The following is a 16,083-nucleotide window of genomic DNA, read 5'->3' as shown; positions in this document are numbered from 1 at the left end:
CTATATAACGTAGAGGGAGAATAAGCTGATCAACCAAAGCCTGTCTGGCAAAGAAATGAATCAGGGACTACCAAAACAAAACCAAAAAGGCAGTAAGGACAAAAGAGTGAGGAAAAAGGATGAAGAACTAAATCTTTGGCAGCAAGACCTTATGGGAAACAGAAAGGATACCTACAGTCACAAAGCCATTTTCAAGGACACCCCATGTTACATCTCTATAAACCTAAACCTAAAGAATGGTACAAGATGACTGAGCTGGGCTGAAGTGCTGTCTTCCTGGAGTATGTCTGTGCCACTTGATCTTTTTGTCATACATCTTTTCTAATAAACTTTCAGTCACTTTTACTGTGTTTGTGTCTGGCTTGAATCCTCTTATTGGACAAAAGAACCAGGTCCTTTTAGCTCCCTAAATTTCTGGTAACATACTTGGTGTGTGGTTGTAGAATTAGGGATTAAATACATCTTTTTCTGACTTGGATCCAGCATGGATCCAGCAAATTTACCAGAAACTAATAAAAAGGTACTGAAATTTTAAGTCTGAAAGATGTGATATATAGAATTCAACTGCTTACCTTTAATTTTTTTTTTAACCATTTTCTGTCTCCTGGGGCTTGAATTTACTAGATCATGGGGCTTTTTTGCTCAAGGGTAGTGCTCTACCACTTGAGCCACAGCTCCACTTCTGCCTTTATGTTGGTGGTTAGCTGAAGATTAACTCTTTCCTGCCCAGACTGGCTTCTGACTTAAAGGCATGTGAAACACCAGTGTTCAGCTTTGAGATAGGGCATTGCTATGTAGTTCTGGTGGCATTGAACCTGAGATCCTCAGATCACTCTTGTCTCTTGAGCACTAGGATTACAGACATGCTGGCCTGTTTTCATCTTATAGATGATTAAACTAAGGTCCGGTAAGATGAAGTAACTTGACCAAGGAAAAGAATTAATGACAGAAGCTGTTATTTTTTCCAGTAAGAACATATTTAAGCTTCTTTGTGTTTTGTTTGCTTGTGGGGCTTGAACTCTGGGCCTGAGCACTTGCCCTGAGCTCTTCAGCTCAAGGCTATTGCTCTACCATTTGAGCCACAGCATCACTTCCGGTTTTCTGCTGGTTGAGTCTCACAGACTTTAGTGCCTGGGCTGGCTTTGAACCATGATCCTCAGATATCAGCCTCCTGAGTAGCTAGGATTACAGGTGTGAGCCACCGGTGCCCCACTAAGTTTTTATTTTTTGAAATCCATTTAGGTACCAGGACTTTGGCCGAGTGGTTGAGTGCTTGTCTAGCATGCACGAAGACCTGGGTTTGATTCCTCAGTACCACATACATAGAAAGAAGACAGAAGTAGTGCTGAGGCTCAAGTGGTAGAGCTCTAGCCTTGAGCTCAGGGCCTGTCCTTGGACTTTCTCAAGGCCAGGACTGGCCAAAAAAAAAAAGAAATCCATTTAGGTAGAGGGTCATCAATAGCATAACTGGCTCCACAGTATAGTTGAATGTTTTGGTGTCATTCTTGTCAGGGCTTTTGATTAAGGATGTTGCACAAGTCAGTCTGCTTCCTCCATAGTCATTAAAAGTCTAGATTGAGGGGCTGGGAGTTTGGCCTAGTGGTAGAGTGCTTGCCTAGCATGCACGAGGACCCGGGTTCAATTCCTTGGTACCCCACATACATAGCAAAAAGCTGGAAGTGGTGCTGAGGCTCAAGTGGTAGAGCTCTAGCCTTGAGAAAATCCAAGGACAGTGCTCAAGCCCTGAGCCCAAGCCCAGGACTGGCCAAAAAAAAAAAAAACAAAAAAACGTCTAGTGTTGAATTTTCAAGGTACTCAGTGTAAGTGAAAGATTGAACCCTAAACCTCTTTAAGCAGGGACCCAAGTCTGGTGAATTTCTGTGTAGTAAGGAGTCCTTGCCTAAGCATAGTACCCAGCCATATTTGTCAGTTTTTGATGAAATTTTTGGGAAGTTGATGCTAACATTCAAGTGTGTAGAGTTTATGTAAAAATGTTCGTAAGGAAACTGAATCATAAGGGTATTAGAATAAAGAAAGAGCAGAAAACAAACTCGGCAGACTTTCCTTTTGGGCAAAAGCCTGAGAAGAATGTCAGACTCTTCTAGCCAGACTAGAGAAACAATAATGAGCTCTTCTTATAATGGAGGTTTCCTTTTATTAGGCAGAGAGTGAAGTCAGGTGGGATAGGGATCTGGGGTAGTTTGTCACAGGAAGAGGGCAGGATGAGAACAGGGGAAGGGGCTCTTTGTGCAGAGATTGAATTTTATCTTGAGTTACAGGAAAGCAACTTTTTTGCAGATGTGTCAACCAATGGTAGGGCGCTCAATTTACAGGATATCTCTTTTACAATGTATAACAGACTATGTTTGTGGAGAGGAAAGGGGGTGGGAGATGATTTAGATTTAGTGAGTTTATTTAGAATCTTATCTGACTTCTGAAATCTTCAGATGGTCTTGTAACACTAAGTCTGTCTGGTAATAATTGCCTGGAGTTGATGGGTAATTAAGACAAAAGTTTTCTGATTTGGCAGTCCTGAGTTCTCCTAGCAGTCCTTCCCTACTCTCTCCAGGAAAGGTAGATGTTATTTTGCAACTTACTGTGCTTGTATTCTGTCTGCTTAAAAAATGGTTTAAGATATGCTATTCAGTATATACCAGAAAATGACCTATGTAACTGGTAGACAGGCATGAAGGGCGAAACTCAGAAAGCAAAGAGAGGAGTGACATTGTCCAGAAACAGAAATGTACTCATACCTAACAGGAAATGGTAACCCTCTGTATAGCACCTTAGTGATAGCAAGATTACATTTTAAATGATTTACATGTACCTTAATTTAGTTAAAAAAGTAGTGTCTGTGTAGCTCAGTGGGTGAGCTCACTTGAGTGGGAAGCCAAAATTAGTTGAAGTTACTTTGCATTCCAACATGTCAAAATTAGAAAAATAAAAGGCCTGAAAGCTTTTTAAAAGGACAAAATATATACAGGCTCATGTCTATAATCCTAGCTGATCAGGAGGCTGAGATTTGAGGAACGTGGTTCAAAGCCTGCCCAAGCACTAAAGACCACAAGACTCTTACAGTTAATCACTAGAAAAAGGGAAGTGGGATGTGGTTTAAGGGATAGGGTGGTTACATTGAGCTGAAGAGCTCAGTGACAATGCCCAAGAGCTCTGGCCCAGAATTCAAGTTCCATGATCCCACCCCCCCCCCCCAAAATAAATATATATGTATTTTTTTAGGAAGAAGATTGTATGCAGTGATTGCTTAAAAATTAAACACAAACACAACCTAAATTTACCTAAACATGCACTTATGAGCTGACAGGAAATTAAAACTAAATATTAAGAGGTCCAAACTCAAAAAAAATTAAAGAACCAGGAAGTAAAAACTGAAAAACCAGCTGCAAGATCCTTTCCATATTCTTTTCCTTTTAGATGTTAATTTATAAGCAGAGACCTACAGGTATCCTTATAGGTTGAAAAATGCAAACTCTTAGATTAGGTAGACAGAAAATCACAGATCATGTTTAATGAAAGCCTGTAACTCGTACTAATTACTTCTGTGTTTGGGGTAAACCTAGATAACATCTGGACAACATTTTGAATTATAATAAGACCCAAGTTTGTTATGTTTTGGATAATAACCCAGAAACCATTGTTTCTGATAATTAGAATAGTTATTATTTCTAATAACTAGAATGTTGCTGGTGACCAAGTATCTAGAGAGGAATGCAACATTAAACTACCCAGAAAACAACCATAACAAGAACTATTTATTCTTCACTTTTTATTTCTTATCTGTGAAATGCAGCGAATTCTCCCCCAATTTCCTATTTTCCCTCCATTACTCTATCTTATGTAAATAAACCCTTGCTTAATTTTAACTTTGGGAGACCTTCAGAGCCTTTAAAATCCTTTTCATTGTGAGTCTTAAGTTCCTGTTCTAAGGTCTGCCGAAAGGAAACTCCACACAGTTCAGGAGAAGAGGGTTTACTGCATGAGGAAAGAGCAGACTCCTGCCACCCAAGATGGAGTCCGACAAGTAAGAGAGTTTATGGCAGAAAGTGAGAGATTATATAGGGGGAGGGGTATGGTCGCAGTGGAAGTGGGATGTGATCTCAGAGGATGGGGAAATACCTCAGACTAGCGGTATTTCCCACTGTCCCCCAGGCATGCCATTTGCCAGGGTTACAGGTGCTGGGTGGGGATTTCCAGGGTGCAGGGGAGCCAAGGGAAGAAGTCATTGCTTCCAGGTGGACCTAATATTCCTGCCTTCTGATAGTTGTAAAGGGGCGATAACTCTTTCTGGCTATTTCCTGCTGACAAGGAGCGTGGACATTGAGGGTAGAAGTTGGGGATGCTTGTGGTCCAGAAGGAGCAGTAACAGTTGAACGTGCATATGTGTTCTTGGATGAAATTCAAAAGAAGCCTTAAGAAGCAGGGTTGCCATCTTCTTTAGGGGTGCAAGACACCTTGGAGTCATAGAAGAGCCAAGAGCAGGAGCCTTTTTCACTCTTGACAGAAGAAACCACTGTGGCTGTCCATTGATCTAAACTGCAGTGGGAGCGGTCAGTAGGACCTGATGAGGGCCTGTCCACTTAGGATGTAAACCAGACAGATTAAAGGTCTTGAGAAAGACTTGATCGTCAGGCAAAATTGGGGGAGAAGGAAAAAGGCTTTAAGGGGCTGAGGGAGCCTTAGATATGGGACAGCGGGTAAGATTAGAAAGGAATGTAAGAAAGGAAAGTTATCTATTCTATATGGGTAGTTGCAGAGCAAGTAAGAAGGCCATCTACACCCACCAGTGAGATCTGGGAGGGAAAAGACAGGCTGGATACTCAGGTAAAAACCAATCAACTGGCTCCCATATCCAAAAGAAAGGATACAAGTACCTTGCCTGCAACCTGGAAACATACCCTGGGCTCCTCCATCGTGATGCTTGTAGGATCCAGCGGCCCTGGGCACCATCATACTTCTATTGACAAGCTGAGTATCTTGGATAAGTTGGGCTCCTCCCCATGTGTGGGGGGTATGGGAGGGACTGGCCCATCTTACAGAGAGGAGGAGGGATAGTTGACTCTCCAGTGTCGCGGCTGTCCACACTTTGGCAGGGTCCAGATGATGGTTGTAGAGGAGGGCAAGCTCTTGCCCAGTGGCCTTCCTTGCCTTAAGTCTGTGAGGATGGGGGGTGGTTAGTGAGGAGGTAGGGGAAGAGTTACTGAGGACATCAGGGAGGGGGCGGAGTCAGTGAGGATATCCTAGGATAGTCAATAAGGATGTTGAGTGGAAAGTAGAGTGTGGGGGAGGGAAAACCAATTTCACCAGAACAGCTTGGAGGGGGGTGGGGGGTATGGGGTCTTAAACTAGACACAGGGAGAGAGCCCTGGGGAGGGGGTGTGTTAAAGGAGACAGAAAAGAGGGCTGTAGGCAGGAGTCACTCACCAGGTGCAGACAGGAAACATTGTAGGGAATGCACCACCAGCAGTGGGAAAGGCAGAGGTCTGGGAGTGATTTTCTCTAGTTCGAAGTGGGGCGGGGGTGGGGGGGGAGCAGAAGGCGAATTGACTTTCGAGAGACTGAGGGGCTCCAGCAACTCGTGACCCTCTCCCCCATCCGAGTCAGGCACCAAATGTAAGGTCTGCTGAAAGGAAACTCCCTGCAGTTCAAAAGAGGGTTTATTGCTTGAGGAAAGAGCAGACATCTGCCACCCAAGATGGAGTGGGGTGAGCAAGAGAGCTTATGGCGGGAAGTGAGATTATATAGGGGTAGGGGGTGTAGCCACAGTAGATGTGGATATGATCTCAGAGGATGGGGAAATACTTCAGGCTAAGGGACCTGGTACTTCCCTCAGGCATTCCAGTTGCCAGGGTTACAGATTCTGGGCCTGGATTTCCAGGGAGCAGGGGGGGAGAGTCAAGGGAAGAAATCTTTTCTTCCAGGTGGACCTAACACCTGTGATTTGCCTTTTTTTTTTTTTTTGCCAGTCCTGGACCTTGAACTCAGGGCCTGGGCACAGTCCTTGGGCTTTCTCAAGGCAAGAGCTCTATCACTGGAGCCATTTCTGGCCCCCCCCCTTTTTTTTAATGTATGTGGTAATGAGGAATGAAACCCGGGTCTTTCCTGGGTCTTTGTACATGCTAGGCAAGCACTGTACCACTAGGGTAAACTCCTGGCTCTCCTGTGATCTGCTTTTAAACTGGGAGTCTAAGGGACATCTTTTTCCCCTCTCCCTTCTGGTAAAAGCAATTGAGAGGCTATGAGAGGGACTCTCTCCACACTTTGTTGCTATATTTTGAGAAAATACATGACAGTTGTATTGCAGTATTAAAGGGAAAAGTATAATTAATATTTTGCAAGATAATTCATATACTAAAGAGGGAAAACCTACTCAGAAGGTTTGTGGATGAGTATTTTGTCACATCTACCAATTCAATAATTATACTACCTGGAATTTGTATAGACCCATGGGTTAAGAGCTCAGTAATGCTGAAGTAAATGTTCTTCACCTTATTAGGTATCTATCCCAGGTAGCCAGTTGATAGATTATCCACATTTGGTTTGATTTTGCTACAAATTAGAACTTCCCAGGGCTTTCTTCTGGGGTTCAATAATTTGAGGACAGCAACAGAACTCAGAGAAACACTTGTTATGTTACTTGGTTGTTTTAAAGAATACCATAAAGGATATAGTTGAAGAGCATGTAGGATGAGGTCTGGTAGGAACCAGAGCACAAAAGCCTCCATCCTATGGAGTGGGGAATGCCATCTTGCCTTTTTCTTTACATGATGGGAGAGGGATATTCCTTCCTGGCTTTTGCCTTTTTTAAGTGACATCCTCACTTCTTACTCTCTCTTGAATCCTCATCTCTATTATGCTGAAAGGTTCTGTGTTCTATTTGTGTTGAAGTAGTGTCTGGAAAATGGGATCTGTGGGGCATAAAAATTATTTCTGAAATATCTGTGACATTTGTTGACATTTGCTTACACTGTTGGCAGCCCTTTAATAATCTAGAGCATTCTTTCTCCTAAGGTTTACTTGGGCTATCAGATGAGTGAACAAATAACCTTTAAAGACTAAGTATAGGCCTCATGTAATATGAGTGTAGAGAGTGAATTTGCCCACCTTCAATAACACAAATTCCCAGGGAACTGGTATCTTGCATTACCAGATAAGGCAAATCTGAATTCCTTTTGGCATCTCCCATTACCATGATGTCTAGAATTTGTTTTGATTCTTGGCTGATCATAAATGATGAAAGTTTGAAATTTTAACATAGTTACACTGCTAATTTAGTCCAGATTTAAGTGTTATACCTTTGATTTCTCTGGCTTTGAAATAAAAAACCCCCTCAACAAAATAGACATTGTACACAATGGATCTGTTTTGTGTACCATGCTTCATTTTTCATGGTATTTCCTCATGATTAGATTGAGGTTATGCAATTTTGGTAGGAATACTGTAAAAGTGATCTTATCCTCTTACTGTTAATCAGTTAAGGTGGTATGTGCCCTGTAACATTAGTATTTTCTTGCTGGGTTCTTGTGGCTCATACCTGTAATCTTAGCTAGTATGAGAGTTGAGATCCCAGGTATAGAAACTAGCCCAGGTATGAAAGTTCATGAGATTCTTATCTCTATTTATCCCCGCTCCCTGCCCCCTTTGCAGACCGTCTTTGGCTTACGTGGTAGAGTGCTAGCCTTGAGCAAAAAAGTTCAGTGACAGTGCCAAGGCCCTGAGTTCAAACCCAGGATTGTCCTCTCTCCACCCCCCAAAAAATTTTTGTCAGAATATGATACTATGCTAGGTACTGAGTTTTTCAGTTAACTTCTGTCTACTTGATTTAGAATTCTTTGACTATTCTTGCCAGAGACTTAAACTCAGACTGGCTTTGAACAACGATTCTCCAGATCTCAGCTTCCTGAGTAGCTGAGTAGGATTATAGGCATGGGTCTTGAGTCACCTGGCATAAGCATTCTTAATATTTTCATAGTATGACCAAGATTTTTATTCTATAATTCTGCTCAATGTTTATATTTCCTGTTCTGCAACATCTTCCCCATTTTTTAGAATGAGAAATTTTAGACCTAAAATGTTAAAAGCTCTGTGTACGTCCAATTATATGCTTTTCACCTAGATTCAATAACTATATATATTCATATATATACATGCATATATACATGCATACATACATACATTATTTTTGGTTGGTTGTAGGGCTTGAACTCCTGCCTAGGCTGGCTTTGAACCATGATCCTTAGATCTCAGCCTCCTGAGATGCTAGGATTATTAACAGTGCCTGGCAAATAGGTAGTTTTTCATGATTCTTCCCTCTGTTCTGGGTTGGCTTCAAACTCCTGGGTTTATGTGATGTTCTTGCCTCAACCTATGTACCAGAGAATACTGGTGTATACCACGAAACTCATTTTCATAATTGCATGGTGTACGCGTATGCATTCTTTTATTTCACTTATAAATATTTTAGCATGAATCTCTTAAATACAGTCATTTTTCACATAGCCACAATTCCACCGTTATGTCTAAGAAATGGAATAATTGTATAGTATTAACTACTCTTTTTTTTTTTTTTTTTTTTTTTTTTTGACCAGTCCTGGGCTTGAGCTCAGAGCCTGAGCTCTGTCCTTGGACTTTCTCAAGGATAGAGCTCTACCACTTGAGCCTTTGCACCACTTCTGACTTTTTTTTTCTATGTATGTGGTACTGAAGAATCGAACCCGGGTCTTCTTGCACGCTAGGCGAGTCCTCTACCCCTAGGCCAAACTCCCTGCTCCTCTTTTTAATTTTTTTATTTTACACTTGAATTCAGGGCCATGCACCTATTAGGTGTATATTAGGTAGGCAATCTACCTTAGAGTTATATCTCCAGACTCTATGTTGACACATTTTGAAGGTTTATGATGGTCTTATCGAGTTCTTTACATTCTGGATTAGTCTGTCGTGTTTTTTTTTTCCTTCCCCCCATAGTGCTCCTTAACATGTTTCTGTATCCTCTTCTTCCTGTAAACTTGAGATTTGGTGTAAAGTTTCTTATCCTGCAGTTGGTAAATTTGGGTCAGAAAAATTTGACTTTCTTTTTTTCTACTACCCTCTAACAGATAGTTGGAATTTCCTTCTGTTGGTGATGTAGACCACAATGTAGTTTCCAGTTGTAATTATAGTTTTCTAGTAGGACTATAAATGCTTTATATTTTACAATAAGTAAGATGATATCTTGAGAAAAAGTATTTATATTCATTATTACTTCAAAGTAGTTATTAGACCTCATCAGGATTTAATTTAATGTGCTAATAAGGAGCAAATAATAGCCAGAACTTGTGGCACACATCTTGCGCTCAGGGGGCTGAGGCACGGTTTTGAAAAAAAAAAAAAAGGACATGTGATACTGTATTGCATATTAACTTATAATTTTTTTCATATATTTTTATTGTAATTAATAAAAGGGTTACATTATATTCACCAGATAGAAGGTACATTCACAAACATTGTTACCCTTTCTCATGTCTTGATCCCCATTTCCCTCTCTCCACTCCCACCTAGAAGGTACATTTCTTAACAATCATTGCTACCCCTTCTCATTTTTTCTCCATTTTTCTCCCCCACCCATCCCCTCATCTTGTTTTCCCCCTTCCCTATCCTATTTCAAATAAACAAACATATATACAATATATCAGATAACAAGGTAAGATGAAAAATAACATAGTACATTAAGAACAACAGTCACACCTTATATGACTTTTTTTTCTATATCCTGGAGGTCCTTTCAATTAGCCTCATCCTATATGGTCTTATGTATCTAAGTTTTGCCCTATTGTAAACCTCTGCTAGGAGAGTCCAAGGTTTATACTAATTATGCCAAATGAGGGAAACCATTGAGCCTATGTTCCTTTGAGTCTGGCTTACTTTACTAAATATGATTTTTTCTAAGTCTTTCCATTTCCTTACAAATGGGGTGATGTCATTCTTTCTGATGGCAGCATAGAATTCCATTGTGTATAAATACCACATCTTGTTGATCCACTCATCATCTGAGGGACATCTAGGTTGGTTCTATATCTTCACTGTGGTAAATAGTGCTGCAATGAACATTGTTGTGCTAGTGAATTTAGTATGTCCTTGTTTCTGGACGATTGGGTAACTGCCAAGTAGTGGAATTGCTGGGTCATAGGGGAGCTCTATGTTTAGTCTTTTGAGGAACTGCCATACTGCTTTCCATAGTGGAGTGGTTGAAAGAGTTTACACTCCTAATAACAGTGTAGTACTGATCCCTCCTGGCCACATCCCTGCCAGCATCTGGCCATTCTAACTGGAGTGAGGTGGAATCTCACAGTTGTTTTGATTTGCCTTTCTTTTATGGCCAGAGATGTCGAGCATTTCTTCATGTGTCTATAGGCCATTCTTATTTCTTCTTCAGAGAAGACCGTCTTTAAGTATTGAGACCAATTTTTTGAGCTGTTGATATATTTTAGATATGAGGCCTTTGTCTTTTATGGTTAGTGGAGATCTTCTCCCACTCTGTAGGCTTTCTATTTAGTTTGCTAGCAATGTCCTTTGCCATACAGAAGCTCTGCAGTTTAATGCAGCCCACTTATCCAGATTTTCTTTGATTTGTTGTGTTTCTGGGTCCTAATTAAGAAAGTTTCGACCTGTGCCCACGAGACCTAGTCTATCTCCACTTCTTCTTGTAAAGTTTTCAGTGTATCTGCCTTTACCTTGAGGTCTTTGATCCATTTGGAGTTAATCCTGGTGTAGCGTGTGGAGTTAAACCTAGTGCAGGGTTACAAAGAAGGATCCAACTTTAGTTTTCTGCAGGTGCTTCACCAGTTCTGCCAGCACCACTTGTTGAAGAAAGGCTGTCTTTCTTCCATTTTATTTTTTGGCCCCCTTACCAAAGATTAGGTGGCCATAGGTCTGTGAGTTGGTATCTGGGTCTTCAGTTCTATTCCATTGCAAAACTAGTTGCTTTCCTGATTGCTGCCTTGATCCTCTCACTGCTGGCATATAGGAAGGCAATTGATTTTTGAGGGTTAATTTTATACCCTGCTACCTTGCCAAAGTTTTGAATCAGCTCAAGGAGCTTGGGAGTGGAGTCTGTAGGGTTCTTTAAATACAGAATCATGTCATCTGCAGAGAGAGGGAAAGTTTCACTTCCTCTTTCCCTATTTGGATCCACCTTATGCTTGGTTCTTGCCTTATTGCTCTGGCTAGGAATTCTAATACTATGTTAAAGAGGAGTGGAGGGGCCTGGGAGTTTGGGCTAGTGGTAGAGTGCTTGCCTAGCATGCATGAAGACCCAGGTTTGATTCCTCGGTACCCCACATACATAGCAAAAAGCCGGAAGTGGTGCTGAGGCTCAAGTGGTAGAGTGCTAGCCTTCAGAAAGTCCAAAGGACAGTGCTCAAGCCCTGAGCTCAAGCCCAGGACTGGCAAAATAAATAAATACATAAAGAAAGAAAAGAAAGAAAGAAAAGAAAGAGGAGTGGAGAGAATGGGCATCCTTGTCTTGTTCCTGATTTTAGAGGAAATAGCTTTAGCTTTTCACCATTAAGTGTAATGCTAGCTGTGGGTTTGTCATACACAGCTTTTATTATACTGAGAAATGTTCCATGGATTCCTAGTTTCTCTAGAGCTTTTAGCATAAAGGGGTGTTGGATCTTGTTAAATGCCTTTTCTGCATCTATCTAGACAGTCATGATTCTTGTCCTTGCTCCTGTTGTGTTGAATTATATTAATTGATTTGCGTATGTTGAACCAGCTTTGCATCCCTGTGATGAATCCTGTTTGATCATGGTGCATAATTTTTTGATGAGTTGCTGAAGACGGTTGGCCAGTATTTTGTTGAGAATTTTGCATCAATATTAATTAAAGAAATGGATGTATAGTTCTTTTCTTTGATGAATCTCTGTCTGGTTTTGGGATGAGGGTTATGATGGCTTCATAGAATGAGTTTGGCGAAGAGCCTTGGTTTTCAATTTCGTTGAAGATCATGAGGAGTATTGGTGTGAGCTTAGCTTTGAAGGCCTTATAGAATTCAGCTGTGAATCCATCTGGCCCTGGGCTTTTGGATGGGAGGTCTCTTATTGCCAGTTCTATTTCAGTACTTGAAATAGGTCTGTTTAGTTGGATTAGGTCTTCTTGGTTCAATGTGGGTATGTTAATATTGGCTAGAAGTCCATCTTATCTCTTCTAGATTCTCAAATTTGTTGGCATGAAGGTTTGAAAAGTATTCCCTTATGATGCTCTGGATCTTGGTAATTTCTGTCGTGATATTACCGTTCTCATCTGTGATTTTGTTTATTTGAGTGTGTTCCCTTCTGTTTTTGGTAAGATTTGCTAAGGGTCTGTCAGTTTTATTAATTTTTTCAAAGAACAAACTCCTTGCTTTGTTGATTCTTTTTATAGTTTTTTTTTTACTCCAGTTCATTTAATTCTGCTTTGATTTTAATAATTTGCTTCCTTCTGGGATTGGGGTTGGTTTGTTGCTCTTTTTTCAAGAGTTTAAGGTACGCCATTAAATTGTTGTTTTGCGATTTTTCCAATTTGTTCATATAGGCACTCAGAGCTATATACATTTTCCTCTGAGTACTGCCTTTGTGTGTCCCAGAGGAGCTGATATTTTGTGTACTCCTTTTTGTTAAATTTCATAAACTGTTGAATTTCTGTTTTGATCTCCTCGATGAGCCATTGGTGATTCAACAGTGTTGTTCAATCTCCAAGAGTTACAGGGTTTTCATTGGTGGAGATTGGTATGCATTTCCAGTTTGATGCCTTTGTGGTCTTAGAGAATGCAGGGAATAATTCCAGTGTTTCTGAATTTGTTTTATGCCCTAAAATGTGGTCTATTTTGGAAAATGTTCTATGTGCTGCTGAAAAAAATGTATTCTGTGATGTTGCTAGGTGGAATAATCTGCAAATGTCTGTTAGCTGTAGTTGGACATGTGATACTGTATTGCACATTAACTTACAATTTTTAAAAATAACTTTTCAGTGTTTTTCCTTTTTGGGGGGAGGGGTCATAGGCTTGAACTTGGCTTGAGCACTGGGCTTGGGCATTGTCCCTGAGCTTTTCAGCTCAAGGCTACCGCCCTACCCTTGAGCCAAGCCCTGCTTCATTCTTTCTAGAGGTTAATTGGAGATAAGTCCAGTCTGGCTTTGAACCTTGATCCTAAGATCTCAGCCTCCTGAGTAGCTAGGATTACAGGTGTGAGCCAACGTATCTGGCCTCCCCAATGTCTGTTTTTCCTTTGACTTGTATTTGGGTATTTAAAAGATATTGTGGCTGGAGGTATGGTTCAGGTATAAGAGTTTCTTCCTAGCAAGTAAGAGTTCAAACCCCTCATACTGCCTCCCCAAAAAGGTAAAAATGTTTGAGAACAGTTTATATCTGTATTGTGTGTTGGTAGTTACTAACTACTTGTGGCTATTGAATACTTTGCAGGTAGCTTGTCTGAAATGAAATGTATCATAGTGTAAAATATATACTGTATTTTGAACACTTAAAATGTTGCTCATATATTAGAATGATAATATCTTGAATATGTTGTTAAAGTATATTACTAAAATCAATTCCACTACATTCTTTTTTTTTTTTTTTTTTTTTTGCCAGTCCTGGGCTTGAGCTCTGGGCCTGAGCACTGTTCTTGGGTTTTCTCAAGGCTAGAGCTCTACCACTTGAGTCACAGCACTACTTCCACCTTTTTCTATGTATCTGATACTAAGGAATCGAACCCCTTCTTAGTGCATGCTAGGCAAGCACTCTACCACTAGGCCAAACTCCTGGCCATACCTTTTTTGTTTGTTTTTTGGGCCATCCTGGGGCTTGAACTTAGGGCCTGCTCACTGTCCTTAGAAACTTTGCTCAAGGCTTGCGCTCTGCCACCAGAACCACAGTGCTGCTACTTCTGGCTTTTTCTGTGTATGTGGTACTAAGGAATCGAACCCAGGGCTTCACGCATGCTAGGTGAGCACTCTACCACTAGGCTACCCTTCCAGCCCCCCTTTTACTTACTGTGGCTGCTAGAAAATCTTAAATGACACTTGGCTCACATTCTGTTTCTGTTGAACACTGCTATATAGGTTCCATGATACTGCCAAAGGGATACATAGCATAAAAAAACATCTCAAATTCCCCATATAGAGGCTTGATTAGATTCAGTTTAAACATTCTTCCCCCCCCCACACCCGTAAGAATACTTACAGGTACTACAGGATACTTCACATTTTATTATGTTAAGGGCAGGAATTAGGTATTTGTTTATTAGCAGTGCTCACTTTAGTTCATAGTTAAGAAGGTGGCCATTAAATCTTACTATCGTAAACTTGCCCTTTGTTAGGAAGTAACTTCCCAGGAATACCTTGGTACCTTTCAAATATTTGGTTCTCTTGTACTAACCAGTGGTTTTAACATCCATTGATAATTCTTGCTAGAGTCAGTTTTTATTATGATGGAGATTGCAGAATGGTCATTTTCTTACTCATTCTACAGTCATTTCATTTTATTTTTGTAAGTCAATCTTAACTTGATAAGAATTAAATTGTGGTAAATTGTGGCTTAATATTTCTTTTGTCTTTGATATTCTCAGTTGTAAAGGGCATAAGACTTAATTGTATTAGAATAAAAAATTCTTTTAAAAGAATCCATAAGAAGTGAGATACATCTTTTTATATAAGAAAGAAAAATTAGGCCAGGCACTGTGGCTCACACCTGTAATCCTAGCTACTCAGGAGGCTGAGATCTTAGAATCACTGTTCAAAGCTAGCCAGGAACAAAAGACCAAGAGACTTTTTTTTTTTGGTGGATCATGGGGCTTGAACTCGGCCTGGGCGCTGTCCCTGAGTTCTTCAGCTCAAGGCTACCCCCCATCCCTGGGCCTGGATGGTGTCTCTGAGCTCTACAGCTCAAGGCTACCATCCTACCCTTGAGCCAAGCCCCACTTTCCCTTTCCTAGAGGTTAATTGGAGATAAGAGTCTCAGGTCCTTTTGTGCCCGGGCTGGCTTTGAAACTTGATCCTTAGATCTCAGCCTCCTGAGTAGCTAGAATTACAGGGACTCTTATCAACAATTAACCACTGGAAAACTGGAAGTGGCCCTGTGGCTCAAGGGGTAGGGTAGTATCCTTGAGCTGAAGAGCTCATGCCTAGGCCCCGAGTTCAAGTCCCACCACCGATCCAAAAGTAAAAATAATAAAAGAAAAATTAGGATCTTTTGTATTTGTTTCTGATAGATTTCTTTTTTTCATATATTTTTTATTGTAATTAATAGAAGGGTTACATTATATTCACCAGATAGAAGGTGCATTACTTCACATACATTGATACTCTTTCTCTTGTCTTGGTCCCCATTCCCCTCCTCCCACCCCCCTGCCGCTCATGTTGTTTTCCCCCCTTCCCTATCCAGTTTCAAATAACCAATCAAGCATATATACAATATATTAGATAACAAGGTAAAATACTGTAACAATATGAGATAACCAAGGGACAGCAAAAGTGATGGGAGATAACATAATATATTAAGGACAACAATCACTCATTATATGGCTTTTGTTTCTATATCCTAGAGGTCCTTTCATTTAGCATCATACTGTATGGCCTCATATATATAGGTTTTGTTCTATTTGATAGATTTCTTTTAAAATAGTTTTCACTTTAGGACTTCATGTTGGTTTCTAACGCTTCTAAAATGTAAAAACTATAAATAGAAACATCTTTATAGTAATAGTAAAATTTAAAAGGAAAAGTTCTGTGTGTTTGAAAGCACTATCTTGTAGTAAAAGCTTTTGTAAATATGAAATAGTTAAGCAAAAGAGGTTGAAGACTAGTTAGAATTATTTTTCTATTGCAGTGAATGTAGTTTTCTTGATACAGAAGTTCTTACGTCAGATTTATTGTTTATAATTGATTTTTGTCTGACCTCGCTTTTTGTTTCTCTTAGAAATGACTACTCTGCACACAGGCAACATAAACTTCAAATGGGACCCCAAAAGTCTAGAGATCAGGACTTTGGCTGTAGAAAGACTGTTGGAGCCCCTTGTTACACAGGTAAGAATCTAGGAACAAAATTACACAGTTGTT

The 16,083-nt window shown here is 40.3% G+C and overlaps 1 protein-coding gene across 1 annotated transcript in view; it reads left to right on the top strand.

Annotated features, from left to right (window-relative positions):
• The window catches only part of Ctnna1 (catenin alpha 1), a 130,504-nt gene that overhangs the window by 13,900 nt on the left and 100,521 nt on the right, over positions 1-16,083 (top strand). Inside the window, exon 2 of the mRNA XM_090331440.1 lies at positions 15,944-16,050. Coding sequence (XP_090187566.1) covers positions 15,946-16,050 — 105 coding nt within the window. The 5' untranslated portion in view covers positions 15,944-15,945. The remainder of the gene's footprint in view (positions 1-15,943; positions 16,051-16,083) is intronic.

This window comes from Megascapheus bottae, chromosome 4, assembly GCF_031878675.1.
Source record: "Megascapheus bottae isolate mThoBot1 chromosome 4, mThoBot2.hap1, whole genome shotgun sequence".
NCBI classification, from domain to species: domain Eukaryota; kingdom Metazoa; phylum Chordata; class Mammalia; order Rodentia; family Geomyidae; genus Megascapheus; species Megascapheus bottae.
Note: the sequence above shows the minus strand (reverse complement) of the source record. Positions and strands in the feature narration are given on the sequence as shown.